The sequence below is a fragment of the Miniopterus schreibersii genome, assembly GCF_964146895.1.
Source record: "Miniopterus schreibersii genome assembly, chromosome: 9".
NCBI lineage: Eukaryota > Metazoa > Chordata > Mammalia > Chiroptera > Miniopteridae > Miniopterus > Miniopterus schreibersii.
Genome location: NC_138118.1, coordinates 11,891,081 through 11,910,050, shown reverse-complemented (window position 1 = coordinate 11,910,050; position 18,970 = coordinate 11,891,081). Strand labels below are relative to the sequence as shown.

General features: G+C 41.1%; 1 protein-coding gene across 10 annotated transcripts in view; it reads left to right on the top strand.

The window, feature by feature from the left end:
* The window catches only part of CALD1 (caldesmon 1), a 193,044-nt gene that overhangs the window by 89,033 nt on the left and 85,041 nt on the right, over nucleotides 1-18,970 (top strand). For 7 of the 10 annotated variants that reach the window (XM_081147974.1, XM_081147975.1, XM_081147963.1 and 4 more), the window contains one exon: nucleotides 2,947-3,058. In XM_081147974.1, the coding sequence (XP_081004100.1) occupies nucleotides 2,988-3,058 (71 nt within the window). In that variant the 5' untranslated portion in view covers nucleotides 2,947-2,987. Of the gene's footprint in view, nucleotides 1-1,978; nucleotides 2,299-2,423; nucleotides 2,838-2,946; nucleotides 3,059-18,970 lie in introns of those variants that run through there. The other 3 variants (XM_081147964.1, XM_081147969.1, XM_081147971.1) reach the window with 2 other exon arrangements.

The following is an 18,970-nucleotide window of genomic DNA, read 5'->3' as shown; positions in this document are numbered from 1 at the left end:
CAGGAAAGGCAGCGTGTTAATGATTTGAAATCGGTCACACTGACTTATTGCTTACTTAGGGCAGCATAGGTGTGCCCCATTTTAGGAGAATCTGGTATTTGAGAAGCCACGTTGAAAAGACAGATCTACCAGTAGGTAATGATTCACTTGCCTTTGTAAAGAGTTTTCCCCCTTTACAAAAGGAGTCACATCAGAGTTCTTTCAATAGCATGACTACGACCACCCCCAACACAAAACTTCAGCTTTTCATAAAGCTTCTCAGGAGCCCACCTGTGACATCCATTGACATATGTGTCCTTCAGCCGGCATTTCTCTCTCAGGCTGCCCTGTCCGATGGCGACACTCAGGAGCTCCGCAGTTTACAGAATCTCTCTGCCCTGACACTTCGCTGCATGGGTTGAGAGTGTGTTTCCTAACCCATGTTGTTGGAAGGAATTCAACAATGACTGGGGCTAGGGGAGGAAATGAGACATGACTAGCTGGGGACCAGGAAGCTACTGCTCTCAAAAGGGGGGGAACCACTTACAACTCTACCCAGACTTGGGTCCCCTTGCATGAGAACAGGGCCGGAGAAGTTCAGAGAGGCTCTGTGATGGGAAGGCCATGTGAAGACTAGAAAGATCTTCACTCCGTGGCGGTGATACCAACCAAGAGCCATTTCCACAAGCACACACGCCTTCTCTGCCACACAACACGCACACACACAACAACCGAGAGTCACAGCACACGGTACAGATGTCCCTTGTCCTCTCTCGGCTATACCCAGCGCATGTCCGCAAGGCAGAAGGCAGAAGGCACCTGCTTATGTCGATGCAGTCTCTTTCCAAGGGCCTCCCGGCGGGCCCCACATAGGATCAGATCAGCAGCACCCAAATGAGTAAGTCCCTAGGCAGACATAGACTTTGTCTAGGGTCGGCAAAGGAAGAAATGCTTAAGTAATAAAAGGCGAGGAGTAGGAGGAGAGGGCGGGTGGGAGGAAAGGCATTCGTGTGGGTAGAGAGCCAGGGAGCTGGCCAGCCGAGGTGACCGCCTGAGGGTGGTCAGTTTGGAGACACCCCAACATGTGCATCTTCCCCACCTGGGAACAGCTCTCTGGCTGCTCGTTAGCGCCTCCCCAGAGGTGTCGGCTGAGACACTGGCACCCCCTGGAACCCCCAAGGCTCACAGGGAGCCCGCCTGACTGCTTAGCCTGGACAAGGGAGGAGCTAAGGCTCAGGATGCTCTTCAAGCTACTTGGATAAATTAAGGAAAGTTAAATTGTTTGCCTCCAGGCAGACCTCTTTCTCCCATTCCTGTTTGCTGTTGCTATAGTTATGGAGAAGTGGCTTATATGCAACAAAAGACTTTATTGAAAAAAGGAAAGAACAGAGTTTACTCTCTACCCCCTGCCCAGAACAGGAGCCCGTCCCTGGGACCCTCAATTCACTTTTTTCTTTTTTGCATTCTGATTACTATGATGAGACCAGGCTGGAAAAGGTACAGAAATTTCTTCATGATTGATGAAATGATTTTTTTCTTTTTAAAAAAGGAAAATTGATTCTTTCCTTCATAACTAGCAACGTCTTAGAAAGTACACTTGGTAGGAGTAAGATAGAAAAACACCTCCCAATTTAAAAACCCGAAATAAGCACCAGAATCTGAATTTCTAAATAATTTATAAGCAGTATAAATAGTACCCTGGGGGAGAAGAAAGGGGGAAAATTCAAACATTGGATAGTTTTGTTTCTGTTGGCTGAGGTTTTATTTTTGTTTGTGTGGGTTTGTGAAGGGGGCATACGCTTGAAAATAAAAAAGAAAATCTGACTATTTAAGAAGGGCTCCGACCTTGGCTTCAAAACCTCAGCGTTGCTGTTTGCCCTCTCCAACCAAGATGCAGTAGGGGATGGGATGGCTTTTAGGTTCTGCACGGCTCCTTGTTTTCTTCCGCAGAGCAAATGGCTCGTCTCATGTGCACAGAAAGGGCTGGAAAAGATTTTTTGTGATGAGTGCAGCAGAGACCCTAGGATTCCAGAGGAAGTGGAGGCCTCCCGCTCACACAGGAAACAATCTTCAGGCAGCCCTTAAATGCCAGATTCCAGGCTGAGTTTAACTAACCACTGACAGCTCTGTAAACAAAGCAAGGACAAAAAGCGCCCGCTTCCCCTTTTCTGGTAGTCATTTCGGGTTCGGGGGCTGCAGGGGAATTCTGGAACACTTGGCTCCATGGCCCAGACACGAAGGGCAAGCGGGCTCCTCAGCTGAAGAGCTGGAAAGGCAGGATCTTCCCAGGATTAAACCATCACGGAGGAGGCAGGAGAGGTAAAGCCGGGGCTCCCCGTGAGCCGGGCTCGGGGGCTCCGGAAACAGCCTGATCCTAACGCCAGGGCTGGAAAAATGCTGCTGCGCCCAGCTCCCGGCCGCGCTCCTGACACCCCTTTATTATCACTCGGAGCTGAGCTTCTCTTAGCATATGCAAGCTCTGCCCGGGTGCTAGTATTATTTTAGTTCCCTTTTACTTTTTTCCCTCTTGGTTCCTACACAGTCCCTTTCTGGCCACTTTTCTTCACTCCCGTTTTCCTCTTTCTTTGTTCGCTTTTTCATAACCTCTGTCTGTGTGTGGCTCAGCGAGTTACAAAGAACAAAATCTTTCAGGAGCTCCTAAGGGAGCCCATCAGTATTTCAAGTCTTCAGAACCTCTCTGTCTCCTGAGGTCTTGATTTATTTATTTTTTTTAACTGGAATCCTGGAATCTTACTTATTTTTCTCTAATAGTTTCCCGAATGAGACTGAATTTAGCACCTAAAGGACTCGGCTCAGGAGTCAGACATTGATCACTGGCTCTTCGCCAATCTTCTAAGGTGTTTTTCTTAAGAAGAAAGAAAAAAATGAGGGAATGAAAACGTGGTGGGGGTGGGAGATAACAGCTCCGACTCATCGATGATATTGATTCTGCCTCCTTGCCTGTAGATCCAGACATCACCTGGTCTCCCTAAGCCCGAAACCACACCATGGATGACTTTGAACGTCGCAGAGAACTCAGGAGGCAAAAGCGGGAAGAGATGCGCCTGGAAGCAGAAAGGTAAGGATCTAGCTTGAAAAATATTTCTGTATTGTGTTATCAACAATGTTGGCCTCAGGTCTCAGAGATCATCACTCTGAAGCGCCGAGTGCATTGCACACTAAACTGTGCGACGGTAGTTATGGAAAATTTTCCTTTTAGTGCTCCACATTCTGCCTTGAAAAACAAACAAACACAGAAAAAGAGAGATTCGAGAAGCAGCAGAAAGTTGCATTTATTCAGTGCCTTTCACAGTGGAATTTTTAAATGACAAAGGCAATGTGTGGATAAAAGTTTCTGAAGCAGTTATAATATTAAAATGACATGAGAATGGCAAACATTGAATATTGAAGCCATTTAGGAAATGGGAGTTGGTCTAAAAAAGTAAAGGCAGCAAGTCTCAGATGCGTCTTGTGGCATATTTTTACTCTTCATTAGAAAGGCACGCAAATGCAGTAATCCTAGTGTTATGGGTTGATAGCCAGTGGGTATGTTACTGTGCAGATTCTGAGTCTAGTTGAAGCTGTTACATTGTGTGAGGCCTCTGTCTGGTGACTTCCAGGGCAGGTTGGGGGAATAAAACAATGACATGTGAAGCACATGCATATTTTAATTTTTTTGACTTCAGAGCAAAGGAAAGTGGCATTTAATGTGGCTTAAATCAGCTGATCTTTTGAGAAAGCGGAGTCAGCATTCACAGGAAGAAAAATGTTAAACAATGATCTTAAAATCAAATCAATGTTGCCTCACAGTGATTCCAGTGCACAAATGAAAAGGTGGTGGTAAGGTGATCCCTTAGCGATTCTGCAGTAGAAAACTGGAACTTGCACCTATAACAAAACGTATTGGGGTCCATAGGCTCTACTGATTTGTATGGACAATGCAAAATAAGAAGGTAAAATTACTTCCTTTGATGAACTTGGTCAGAGTAGGCTGCCATTCATGAAATGTCTATGCACACACATGTATGCACCATGAACCTGGGCTCTGTGGGTTCGAATCCCAGCTCTGCCACTTCTGAACTGTGTGGGCATCAATGGGCAAGTGACTTCTTTCTGGGTCACCATTGACTTATTTGTAAAATAGGCATAATATCTACATAGTTTGTGTGGTTGTTGTGAAGATTATTGAACTTCATGAATGACCTAGCTCAGTACCTGGCACATAGTAGGCTTCCATAAATGGCAGTTATTATTTTTTTAATTTTAGTTTTAATCGTTAGCATTAGCTAAATAAGTAAGAAACAAAGTATCAATATAGCCAGAACTAAACATGAACTCCAAGAGAAGGAAAGGCAATCATCATCCTGTGATGAAACTAGCCAGGAAAAGCTCCTTGGAAGTGGTAAGCTATGGAGGATGTCATCATGGTGACAAAGGGTGGAAAGGGAGCCACGTCGGTGAGGGAATCATACCAGCAAAAACCCAGAGGTGGAACTAAATCCTGAGTGCTTGGGGAAGAGTAAGTTGGACTTGTACCTCTTGGATGTTTCCATTTCACATAAAGGGCAATGGACAGAGACTTAACAGGGGAGCTGTGTGTGATGAAATATGTTAGAAAAAGTCATCGACAGTGAACTAGGGGGTGGGGATACCTGCACTGGAAAAGTTAGTATTGAACACACAGTAATGAGGTCCTGAATCAGGGCAGCAAGTATGAAAACAAAGGTCAAATATAAGTGTCTTTCTAGTGGGAGAAATACCTACTCTTTCAGGAGAGGGAGAGATTCAAGACAGTTCCAAGGAGTATAAATCTTGAGGAACTGGAAGGAAGGTCTCTGCATTGTCTCAATGGGGAAACTGGGATGGGTTCCATTCTTGGGCAGGCATGGGGGTGGTGTTTAATTTAAGCTAGAAGCCATACCCAAATGGAGAGTTCCTCCAGGCATTTGGAGATAGAAGATTTCAATGTTTGTTCAGAAAGGGAGAGAAATTACTATTAGAGTAGTAAGTTTGGGCACACTCAGTGTGGCAGTAGGAATACAAACGCTGAAGGTGGGTGGTAGAGAGAGCAAGAGGCCATAGCGACATATGGAAACCATCAAAGAAGACCCCAAAAATCAAGGAAGTAGGGAGAACAAGGGAGAGTATGGGCGCCCGGTGTTGACTGGACATTGAAGCCATGTGGGCAGTGCCCAGGCCCAGGGGAACATACCTCTTAGTCTCTCCAACGATGTGTTATTTGGCCTCCAGTTCTCCTGAAAGTCCACAAAATATCTTTACCCAGCAAATATTTATTAAGCACCGACCAAGTTTCAGAGCATGTGTTAGGGACAAAGAAAATAATGGTGAGACAGAAATAGACATGGGCTCTGCCTTTATGTCCCTCCTGCTAAGCTAGGAAACCGAAGTACAGCAGGGTCAGAAATCAGGCCAGAGTGGGGGGCAGGCCTACCAGAATGGGGGCTAGAGGGACTCAGGGATGAGGGCAGGGAACTGGGCATCAGGCTAGATCAGTGTCATCGGCGCCTTAGCTTTCTGTGTGAGTAAGGAGACAGGGAATCAATGTGAGAGGAGTGCTGGAACGAACTTTCTGTGGTTAGAGCCATACTGTAATTAGAGTGAATAGACCAGGCCTCTTTAGAACCAGGATTTTGCCCAAGAATTTTCCACACAGCTGCATAGTTCGTTCCTTCCAGTCTTTTTATGTTTTGTTTTGTGTGGAAGGATATGTCTTCTTGCCTTCCTTTAATGTCAATCTTCAAAGGAACGTACTCGGTGAAGCTTAGTCAGGTCGGTACCCTTAATAACCTGAAATAAATTTACACCAGTTTATCCTAACCTTCTTTAACTTACATTCCTGTCTGTATTAATTCTTTTGGGGTATTATATTTCATCTGATTGCTTTACTTTCCTTCCTTTTTGGGAGAAGTACTTAAGTACTTTCTTATATTGGTACTAAATTCACTCTTTGGTGTTTCAAGGAGAACCTTCTCTATCTGTTATTCTGGGCTCTGGTATGTAAGCCCGTGTTTACCTTTTTGGATTTGGTAAAATCTGATCATTTATGGGAATAGTGAAGGTCAGGCTTTGTGATCCAGCCAACTTCTAGGGGAAAGCTCAGGGCGTGTACAGGAAACAGATGGCCAGAACCAGAAGTCAAGGGCTGCCTAAAGTTGTGGTTTTGATCTGAAGATAAAGGGCATATAAGACCTTGGGCAAGTCCCTTTTCCTTCAGCTTTAGACTTTGGCTTTCTCATCGGCAGCAGGAGTTGGTGTTTTCTTTGGGGGATTGGTGGTCATTTACACTTTCCTTTTCCTTTTGGTATTATCTAAGTTTCTTTTATAGTGATCATATATTACTTAAGTTAAAAACACATAAAACAATAAGGCAATTTTTTGTTTTGGAAAATGTGATTCCACGGTCTTACATATTATGCTTAAGGAGATTTAACTTTCCTTTGGATCTGAGCAAATAAAGAAAGAACTCAACCCCGATCTGGAGTGGCGGTGGCATAAATTAGCAAAAACCAGAGTGGCCCCAAGGCCCAGAGCTGCAGGGACATTTATTCACTCACTCATTCAACAAAATTTTATTGGGCATCTACTCTGCTCCAAGCTCTATTTTGAGTACTGAGGACAGAGCAACAGAATGACAGAATTAGGAAGAGTGTGCTTAATGCTTTTCAACCTGTATAAAACCAAGTTATGATCAAGAAACTACATTTTTATATCTTCAAATACAGTATGTACCCTGATATTCATTGATATTTATCAAAGGTGGCTCACATCCTTTGTATGCTGTACCCCTGTAGACTGTGTAGAGGAAGAGAGGCTATGATTTTCCATCTGTTACCCACAAAGGCTTTCCAAATAAAAATGCCCTGCTATTTTAATTAGTTGTTATTGAGTTTGACTAGCAGGTGCAGTTCTACTTTGCAATGATAAATAATTTAAAGCTTGCACTCCCACCAGATGTTATAACCACAAATTAAAATAAGCCAGACTCTCATACATCTTACTCCTCCAAAATAGATCTTTGTGCCATGCTGGCTGCCATGTGCTTGGCATTTACTCACCGCATCACGGCTGCCCTGAGACTGGTGCACACGCACCTCATTCTGAGGGTCGCAGCCCAGTCCATTTCAAATCATTCAGCTTCCCACAACCTACACTGTGAACCTAGTTCATCAAAAAGTCCCCCCTCTTTTTCCTGCCCCCCAGACTGTGCCTCTTTTTGCTACCCATCTTGTCCTTGCCCTTCCTTTGCCTTTCCCACTGAGTTCTTCAGATGAGGTCTTTAGATTGGCAGGAGGTACTTCACTCAGTCATCAAAACATGTATTGAATATCTACAGAGTACAAGACACTATATTGAACCATAGGGATGAGTGGTCACCAGTCCAGGCAACGTCCCAATAGTCACCAAGCTCATATCCTAGGTGGATTAGAAACTTTAGAGCAACGATTTTCAACCTCTTTCATCTCATGGAACACATTAATTACTAAAATTCTGCAGTACACCAAAAAATTATTCTATTTTTTGCCAATCTGACCAAAAAAAAGGTATGATTTTGGTTCACTCACATCAGACAGCTATTGCTGTGTTGGCTGTTGTTATTATTTTATTTGACAGTCTAAGGAAAAAGAGGTCAGGTGTTGCATGTTTTAAAAATTCTTGTGGCACACTGGTTGAAAATCACTTCTTTAGAGCAGTCTTTACCAAAATAGGTAGAAAAATGTTTCAGTAGACAGAATGCATTGTAATCAGTGGAAATTCAAATGCATTGTTTCTGTGCAAAAGACACTATTTGTACACACCTCAAATTAAGTTGTATTTTTGAATCAATGACCTATTTGAAGAAACAAAGAAGTCATTAGCTTTGCTGTTTATTTTTCACCTCTCTCATGGGAAGAAAAAGTAATAGGTGTATTCTGCTTCCCTTTCTATCTCTGTGCTTTGTCTAAATCCCTCTTGGCCTTTGTATCTGTATTTCTCAGAGCATCTTAACGTGTTGTGCCCCGGTCCATGTGCATCTTCATCAACATTGGTTGACTTGTTTTCAGATCCCCTCCCATGCACACACCTAATCCGTCTCCTCCGGATTATGCACGCGCGTGCTTCTGTGTCTTTGGGGAATAACATCCTTCTGGTAGGAGAAGGGGGAACGTTTTCAAATTGGTCACATTGACCTGTCTTCGTAGCCAACAGGTGCAGAACAATACTCGGCCTTTTATGTGTATCTGCAAAGATGAACTGATCACAGCACCAACATAGGTGTCTGAATAGAACATATATGTCCTATATAACTGAAGGAACACTAGGCAGTATAATGGGAGGAAGTAAAACTCACCAGTTAAGAGCATGGGCCGTTGCATTAGGCAGCTGTGCTATCAAATCCCGGGTCTGCCACTTACTACTACATGACCTTACAAGTTAATCAGTCTTTCTAACCTTCAGCTTCCTCATCTGTAAAAATAACAGTACCCATCTCCTAGGAGTTGGGTGGGAAATAAAGAGATAATACATGAAAGAACTAACACTACGAATCATCTAGCCTTTATGAGATGGTTCTTATATTGAATTCTTCCTGTTATTTATTATTTATTTATTCAGTAAACATCACTATTAATTATTACCATTATCTGTTTTGATTCTCTACAACACACAAAGAATTAAAGACATATTTTTCTGTTTACCATAAAACAAAACCAAATGAAAACATGGAGGTTTTCTTTCTGCACTTCCCAGAAGACACAAGAGCTCGGGAAGATGAGCTGGACTTTGCTTTATTGAGTGAAGTGTTGAGTGGGTGTGATTGGTAACAAGTTGGAGGAAGGATGGCATTGTCTCAGCTGGAAGAGTTGACACCCTTTCAAGCTGAGCCCTTTTTTTACATTTGGCCAAAGAGATTTTTGAGCTTCGGTGCATCTGCAGTGATGTTTTATCCTTGAAGAGATCTTGAGCCACACATAGGCCTTTTCCCAGAGTTGGGTTTGCTTTCACAACAAGCAGCTCTCTCGCTTTTCAAGACGTGAACTCATTACATTCCCAGCTCTTGCTTTCCACACCCAGTGTGAGTTTCTCTTCCCGATCAGAAGAAAGGCCCCTATTGTAGAGTTGTGTTATCAGATTCAGAGGCTCACAGACGTGAATCAAGGGAATGAAAACACTCTTGCTGTTGTCATCATTCATACATTTTTATGGGCCTCTGAAATACTAATGATTAGGCATTCAAAAGTAAATATTTTTACTACACTAGGACAAAAGAAAACAATTTTTAAAAAGTCCATTGGGTCTAAGTTGCCCCCTCCCAGAACACTATCACTGAAACTTTTTAATAGTGTGGCCAATCAATGATATACAACATGCACACACACAGCAAACATTTTATTCACAATGCGTTGTGACCTTGAAACTTTAAATCAAAATATTTCCCAATGCAATTTTTGTTATTTTGTAATAACAAAATATTTTCCATTAGGAAGTTAAATAAAATATTTCTTTGAAACTGTCTAAATTATTAGAGCCACCAAATTGGCTCAAAACTTCCCTTTAGGCCAATTTTCACTAATCTAGTAATTCCTCTGGTTCTAAAAGTACCCCATTTTATGATGATCAGTAGAGCATGAAGAGTCCAGGATCTAATTTTTTGTTTAATAAAAATTAAAAATCTAGATTAAGGACCTGACAGGCTGGCCCATAATTTCATTCCCAGTTGGGAAAAAATGTGGCATATATATGAATTAACACTCAGTTTTAGATAGCAGTGAATTTTTCTTTACAGTCTGTATATGTGACACTTATAATTATCAATCTTCAGTCACCTAAAGAAAGGCAGGACAATGTGTTGCGTGTGGATGACAAAGTCTGACAGACCTGTGTTCAAGTCCTGACTTTGGCAACCTACTAAGTGGGTGACCTTGTGTCAAATTACTTAAATATCTCTTGCTTCTACTTTTCTATGTATAACAATGGAAGTAATTATTCTGTGTCACAAAGTCATTGTAAAGATTAAGATTGTTAACCCATATAGAGAAATTAACCCAATGGCTGGCACATAGTATATACTCAACAAATGTTTGATGTTATTATTAAAATCATATAACATTTTTGGTACAAAATAATATTTTACAGATTTTGAATTTTTACTCATCTGTCAGTTCAGTCATTATAATTTGCTGCATCTTTACTACAAAGCTTCTTTCCTATACCAATCTCCATACATGCTGAGATGTTTCTATTGAGGTTGGGAACGTGTTAAATCTTTTGGTCGCATCTAAGTGGACCACACAAATATAATTGGTATATGAGGATCTTAAAATCACATATAACCATGTGATTAATTTCTAATTCATCAACAATAGGCCTTTTATTTTAAAAATAGTATATAAACATAACTCAGAATTTCACTTGATGAGTACAGTTCAGCAAAAATAGTTCTTAAGTGGAAAAAAGTATCAGACAGACTTTTCATCTGGTGCTAGAAAGGAAAAGGAACCATCATTTGTTTAGCATCGACCAAGTGCCAGGCGAGGTGATGCACAATATATACCTTATATCATTTAATTGTCAAGACAACCCTATGACCTTCTCTTAGTCTACTCAGGCTGCTCTAACAGAATACCACAGACTGAGTGGCTTATAAACAACAGGCATTTATTCCTCACAGTTCTGGAGGCTGGGAAGTTCAAGTCCAAGTCCAAGGTGCTGACAGATTTGGTGTGAGGGTCCACTTACTGGTTCATAGACAGCTGGCTTTTCCCTGTGTCCTCACATGGCAGAGAGACGAGGGAGCTCTCTGCAGTCTCTTTTATAAATGTACTCATCTCATTCCTGAGGGTTTCACCCTCATGACCTAACCACTTCCCAAAGGCCCCACCTCCTACTACCGTCACATTGGGGGTCAGGTTTTAACATATGAACTGGGGGGGGGTAGCACACAAACATTCAGTCCACAGGGATATTATTACCCCTACTTTACAGCTGAGGAATCTGCAAGTCTGAAAAGTTAAGTAACATATCCAACTTTGTATCTCTAGGGAGTGCAATCTGGTTTGCTATCCCAAATCTCAAAACCTTTCCGCTATAATAAATTGATCAACAAAATTTTTCATTGGTTGTCTTGGGTAAAGGTCCAAGGTAACTCTCTAAGATGGGAAAAAAATCACTTAAAGCAATTTTGTGGCCACAGACTAAATGAAGCTATTGGGACTAATTGAACTGTTCTTTATGCCCATCAGGTAAATTGCTTACATGTGTAGACACCGACATTGTTTTGTTTGCCCCCCCAAAATCTCCCATGTTATTCCCATTTCACAGAAGAACAGAAACAGAAAAGATTGACTCCCCCCCCCCCTCAAGCCGAAGAAGGCTGTTGGCATAACTGTTCTTGGCTTTCCTCTGGATTTTTCTCAATAGGACTGTATTTACCGTTAGGACAGGGACTTAGTCACATCATCACTCCTAAAAGCTTAAGGCAGTCAATGACCTTATAGATAATCTCCTGCAGTGGAATGCTACTTTTTCATTTTTGGACCACACAGTACTTTGAGTCTCTGATGAAAGCCATAGACTCTCTCTCCTCCAAGAAAAAGGCACACGTACACCCCCAAAACCTGGCGCTTATTTTCAGTGGCGTCATGGGCCTCCATCCACAGACCTCCTGGGGACCCATGAACTCTGGGCCAAGAATCCCTGATCTAATGAATCTTAAAAGTGTCATTTTATGTACGAAGAAACCTAAGTCTAGGGATGGTGACCTGTTCAAGATCACCCAGTAAGCTGAGGCAGAGCCTGCCTGCCTGCACAGAGCAGCCCCCTGAATGAATGGAGCTGTCTTTACAAAAATGCCATGACTGTTGATTAGGAAAATAGAGCATGCCCTTGGGGAAACAGTGCATACTACAGTGTATTGCATGTAGAATGTTTTTTTTAATTTAAAAATTTTATGGATGATATCTCTAAATAAAAGGAGGTTCATTCAGATTACTTCACTGAATAAAATGAAAAGAAAGGTTAAGTGGACAGGGCGAAGGAAAACAGTTCATCGTCAGGAACTGGGAACTAGAGTTCGTCATCTGAGTCAAGAAGGGGGAAAAAGCTATTTGCCATCAATCTTGGAAGTCTTTCATTTGCTCTATGTGGTCTTGGCAAGATTTCTTTAAACAAAGCTTAATTATGATACTAAGTTATTATGTGGGATTCCTCCATCCTTACCAGGTAGTTTCATTTTAGCAATTCAAAGGGTATTTCTCTATAGGTATGAAAGAAATAAGAACTGATTTGAAATCCTTAAAGAGGGTTTCGTGTTTTACCTTTATTGCTACTGCCTTTTGGGAGGATGGGGCAGATGGGAAGGGGGCACAGACACGACGCCGTCTGGACAGCAGGATCACGTAGACGTGGGTTGAATCCCGGCTGGGTTTAACAAGGACAACTCTACTTGGCCTCTCTGAACCCATTTCCTCATCAGGAAAATGGCCATTATAACAGTTTTTCCTCATATGATTTCATATAGATTATAAAGCACGAGATAGATAGATGATGGATGGATGGATGGATGGATGGATGGATGGACGGATGGACAATTAGATAATATATGACATATATGTATATATGACACATGTATATATATCAATCATATATATGTGAATATATGATTAGTGCTCAGTCAATGTTGCCTGTTGTTGCTGTTTTTTGGCTGGCTAGAGGACATGGCAAGGAAGGCACTATCAGGAAAGCTCCCTCTGGTACCATCTCCCAAAAAAATTAGTTTCTCAGCAGCTACCTTCTGGGGTTTCTGAATCACTGAACAAGTGCCCAGTCCCCATATCTCCAGATAGTGTGGTGTCTGATCTCTACTTTGTTTCAAACCTGTTTAAGCAGCCACCTTGAAAGTGATGGGAGAATTATGGATATGAAGTCTCTATATTGAAAAGGAAATCTACCTCCTTGCTTTTAAGACTCTTCATTTCCCCTACTGATTTGAAATCAAGATAAAAATACAGGATAGTTTGGTATCTAACATATCAAGGTTGTTCTCTCAAAATTTATATGTCTAATACTCAATTAATCATAATTTCAAATAGTTTATTTGGCTTGTGGGATTAGAATATATTTTTTAATATAACATAATTATGGTTTTAGTACCACTAAAGCAGTAATCAAAAGCCTCTCAACAATATATATGTGTGTGTGTATACATATATATATTTAAGTACTTTACTAATAGCATAAAGATATGCCTAGTTTTTACAAAATGATATTTAGTCATTTTAGTCTAAATTAGTGATTCTATTCATTCTAATAATAAAAAGAAAAGCTGATACATATAAAATAATATGTAATGTATACAGAAGCTATAAATCATTATAATGCATAGACTTTAAACTTACCACTTAGCTTAAGAACTAGAACATTTCCAACCCCAGTGAAACTCCCTGCGGTGGGAAGGAACTAGGCACACAGCTCTCTCCATATTATTAGTAGAGTATTCATATATATTGTTGAGAGGCTTTGGTTACTGCTTTAGAGAGGACAAGAAGCTTGCTTTTCTAAACACACAGGACCACAGGGGTCCTTTTGCTGCCCGCAACTGGGAAACTTGGAGAAGTATTACAGAGAAGTCTCTACAAGCAAGGAATTCTCATCAAAATCAAATAAAAATGAAACGAAGGTGATCTAATATGTGTGTTGACTGTATCCGTCCTGCCCGCTGAGCTTCTCACTGACCAGCCGGGTATAAGAGGTCTGCATTTGTGGCCATCCTTCGGCCCGGTGGGAATGGCAGGCAGGAGCGACTACAGACCATTCCAGATCCTTAGGCAAGGGCAATCTATCTCAATTGCCTCAAAGTCTTCTGGGGAAGTTCTTGATCTTCCTTAGCAGGGTTATGAGAAAGGACCCCTGGACATCAAGCACGAGCCTCCTGGAAGGATTCAGTGGCTGTGTGAATAGGTTCTCCTTCATCTGTTAGTGAGGTTAAAGAGCAATAAGTGCATACTCTGAATAAAATCAGTTCTCTTCGCTAGTTTGCTGGCTGATGGCAACATTCATCAGCAGTTGGAAAACCAGTTTCCAGTCTATCGTAAGTCTTCAGTAATTCAGATTCCTCCATTTTTGAATTTTTATCAGTTATTCTGGGATCATAGAAAAACATAACCTTGCACTATTTGTAAGTAAAGGACTTGGTTAACATGTTAACTATGTGAGCTACATTCCGTGGCTTAGTTTTGAAACACTTTGAGAGTACAGCTTTTTTTTAAAAAAACTTTGGAAACATTCACTTTTAAACGCCTAATTCCCTCGTTATAAATCATTTTTATTTATGCAATTTTTAAACAAGTTTTTAAGGTTTTGCTAGCCTGGCGGAAGTCACCGGTAGACTGAACATATTTTCAAAACTGAATTTCTTTTTAAACATTTCATAATCAGTACTGGCCTTCCCTCCAGCTAGTCTAGATGAGTGACCACTGACGCTGTATTTGAGATTAGTACCAATTGACTGAGTTAAAATGTGAGGGTTTATTTTCCATTTTAATAACTCCCTGCACCACATACAGTTCCTTTGTTGGAATAAAAATCTTGGTAAAGTACACATCAGCCACTATAAATAGCAGCCATCAGCCTGTACATTCAGGCGAGCCTCCAGAGAGTGTATTTTAAACTGTGCATTGTTTAGAATAGGAAATTCTTTCGATGTTCAGATTTTCCACTGTGGGTGACATGAACTATCCCGTGTCACATCTTCCCTGGCTTCCATCTTCCTGGACCATTTCAGAATCCAACTGACAGATTCCAGAAGATGGCCCAATATGTGCTTTTGCCTTTCCTCAGGCCCTCCTGGGGCTTGCTGGCCAGTGGGAATTTTGCGTATTTCAGGGCTCCCCAAATGAAAGCTCGATGACTCCCATAGTGGCACCAGCGACCAGGTCATGAAAGAGTCCTTAATTTCTGGGGCTGGTGGCTCTCCTGTGCTTACTCAGAGTAACAGCAGCCAACCCATTTTTGATTCCCACGGAAAACCTTGCACCATTGGCAGGTTTTTCTGGGCAACTCAAGAGACTAATATGGGAAATAACTAAACAGAAAGTGAACAAACAGATGAGCGGATGGGTTATCGTGCTGGTTCGCGGACAAGCAACCCCAGCAGGGATAATTACCCTGCAGCCTTCCCAAGGCACTGGTTTTGCAGCTGCAGTACATGTAGACCTCTGCCCACTCCTTCCTTGAGCGGCCCTTCTGTTTCTCTAATCAGTACTGTTGTGCAATTCTTGATTTTTTATTTTTTTTTTTAGTGGGACCCACTGGGGAAGATCTAATACTCCCTCACCATTTCTCTTTACTTTATGACGATGAGAAACTGCCATGAAGGGGCCTTGGACAAAAAATGTGATCTAGAAAGTGTTGCTATCTGATGTTCTTCCTTCCTGCTGCTTGCCTTTTAAGAGCCTTTAATTCTTCCTGGGTAACCATGAAAGCAAAACATTCCAAATGTATGTCTTCTGAGCCAGCATCTTCAGAGTTTATCCTGGCTACCCAGGGAGCATGATTAACACAGAAGCTCCGTGGTTTATAACCTGAACAGGATGAAGTTTTTGTAAAAGTTGAGGCTGAGGCAGGATGGAAATTCCTAATCCTTTTATGTATAAGTTTCTCCCACCATAGGCACATGAACACAAATTTTATCTCATTAAAGCATTCGTCAGAGCCATGGTAGAGCTCAACTGGGGAGCATATCCTTCAGGAAGGAGTTAGTTTGCCGTGAGAACTCTGCCTGAATTGCAGAATTACTGCTAGGAGACAAATTCTGGTATCCTGTTGGGTTATGTGGTCAGAAATTAAGGCTCTCTTTCCCACTTTTCTGAAAAGGGCTTGGAAATTCAAATCCCTGGACCCAGACATGCAAAGTAACACAACCATGAGTGCACAGTTGGTGGCAGGGTTAAATCTGGAAACCTTGTCACTTACTTTAACTTTGGATAAAGGTTTAGCAGATCTGGGCTTCCCCATCTGTAAAATAGAACTAACACGTCTCAGGGTGGCCAAGAAAATTAAATGAGATATAGACAAATGACATCAGAAGGGTAAAGAGTGGTGTACATGACATGCTTACCAAGTAGAGATCATTCATTTAAATCAGCTTCACTTCTATTTAACTCTATATGGAACTGGAAGTTTCATTCTGGTCATATACTGTGTTTCAAAGGAATTGTCACACCTTTCACTCTATATTATGCTATGGGACTGGCCCTCAGGCATTCTAGACTTTTAAATATGAGACACAGAAAAAAATGCTATAAAATGTTACCTGTCACTCTCCTAGAGCCCATCACCCCTAGAGAGGACTTTGGATGTCAAATGCAGATTAGTAGAAGCAAGGCCATTTTTCCCTTTTATTTCCCTATAGCAATAAATTAAAGAGAGAATTAAAAAGATTTTAAATGATGGCTTTTTTACTCACCTTGAAGGCCCAGCTCAGCAGTCATCCTGTGGAGAATATCTTCCCAGTCAAAGCGACTGATTTCTCACCTTGGATTTCCCACAACACTTTCTATCTATGTTAATTATTATCACATATTTTATATAGTTATTTGTTCACATGTCTGTTTTTCCCAATGACTTGAAAGCAAGTCTAGATCAAAAGCTACATCTTACTTACTTTTATCTCCCCAAAGAGCAGTATGCAGTGTTGAATGAATGAATGAACAGACGCTTCAGATCCTGTCTGTGTACCAAGGTAGAACTTTGCTGTATTCTCTAAGCTCTCTATGGGGAGGCAGACATGGTGGTGACCTTTGGGGGATCTCCCATGTACTAACACGATCCATACCTTCCTTGGGATTCCATCCTACCCCTGCTGAGCCACTGGAATTTTGGCTTCATATCTTTTTCCCTAGAGATATGAGGAAACTCATCTCATGCATTTCTCTGATTATTAAGGGTAATTGGGCTTCTACATCATGTATTTTTGGCTATGATGCTTATTTAGTTGCATCATGAAGGCAAATGATGTTCATATGGTGAGTCAGTTCCCTTTAGTTGGCCTATTTGCTCCGATACTCAAGTCCCCAGTGTTATTTGCAATTAACATCTGCATTATAAGACCAGGTAATCACCAAATTACAGGGTTTATGCCAAACTCTCAGAAGTCCAACCGTGAAGAAACTGTACAATTGAAAATTTCTCTAATGATAGACCAAGCTTGTGGTCTGGAGGAGGAAACTTCTTCAGTTAATCCCAGGAGGATGGCTGACCTCAGACCATCGTCCTTTTTTTTTTTTTCTGAAACAGAGAGTGTTTCATATACGAGTTGGGTCTCAAATTTAAACTTTAAATAGTGGATTGTTTCCTAGTATTAGGATGTAATAATGAACCAAGGGGGGGGGAGGAATAAAGAAAAGCATTAGGACACAAGTTTTTTTAATACTCACCCAAAGATACGTTTTTATTATTAATTTGAGAGAGAGAGGCAGGGAGAGAGAGAAAAGCACTGATGTGAGAGAGAAACATCAACCAGTTGCCTCCCATTTGTGCCCTAACTGGGGATCGAAACTGCAACCTAGATATGTGCCCTGACCAGGAATTGAACCCGCAACTTTTGGTGCATGAGATGATGCTCCAACCAGCTGAGCCACCTGGCCAGGGCAGAACCCAAGACCTTTTAACCAAGATATGGGGGTTTGACTTCTTTTTCATGAAGCGGAACATTTTTCGTTTTTATAAAGAGTTTATATACCTCAAAAAGTACTGTTTAGAAGAAAAAGGAGGAGTATTTCTGTGTAACTATTAGTCAATCTCTAAGTTAAAATGCAGATTAATTCAGTTAACATTAACTATGTATGATATATATATTCTACACTATGCACTGAGTTTCTTAATTATACATACAAGTATACCCTTTGGCTAATTTGTTACCATAAAGTTGGTAATTAAAATAAATTTAGTGAACTGGAACCCCCAAAACACATAGACCTAGAAACAGTATAAAATAGCTTCAGAATTCAATCTTTTAATTTTTAATTCTTAGATCCACTGGGAAAGAGTCAGAAGGAAAGATAATTTGAAGTTATCCTAGGAAGACTCGGAATTCTAAAATACCTAGGAGAATCTCGGGTTACATCAGCCCTCTCTGCTTTGCAACATGTTTTAGAAAGCTGAGTGCATATTTCAGATCACTGGCTTTCAAATTAGAAGTGACTGTCTGCTACTTTTTGTATAAGTATCATCTATTTTACTTTCTTTGCTGTCTTCATGAGGTCTTAAAATTAAAAAGCTTTCCAGATGGCTTTTGGCTTTTCAGTAAGAAAAACGAAACTGATTTTTTTTTTTTAATTAAATGTTTTCACTAGAAAACCTGCCTGGTTCTATTCTATAAATTAATGAGCGAAGAGCTCCATTTGTTTTCCCTTCCTTGATCGTAATAATAGCTTAATTCCATTGCACAGTAACTTCAAAGTAAAGCAGCATCCTAAAGCTGAAAGGCTTCCCCCTAGCCTATTTCTAATCTCTTCTTAAGCTGCCACCATAAGCACCCAAGAATTCTACCTAAAAACATCTCTGATAAATTCAACACGTAAGTGTCCTATCGCAGTAGGTCTCCCAGATCTAAGCAAGTGGAGTTTAGCTGCAATCCATTGTCTTACTCAGTTTGGGCTGCTAAACAAAATAGCTCAGACAGGGTGGCTTAAGAAACATTCATTTCTTGTAGTTCTGGAGGCTGGGAAATTGAGGTCCTGGCAGATCCAGTGTCTGGTGAGGGCTCACTTCCTCGTTTGCAGTTGGCTGTCTTCTTGTACCTTCACATGGCGGAGGGAGAAAAATTAGTGTCCTTGTTAGAAGGACACTAATCCCATTCTTGAGGATTCCACCCTCATGACCTAATTTTGTCCCAAAAGCTCCACCTCCTATTATTAACAGGTTGGGGGTTAGGATTTCAACCTGTGAATTTGGGGTAGACTCAAACATTCAGTCCAAATCATCTATGTCATTA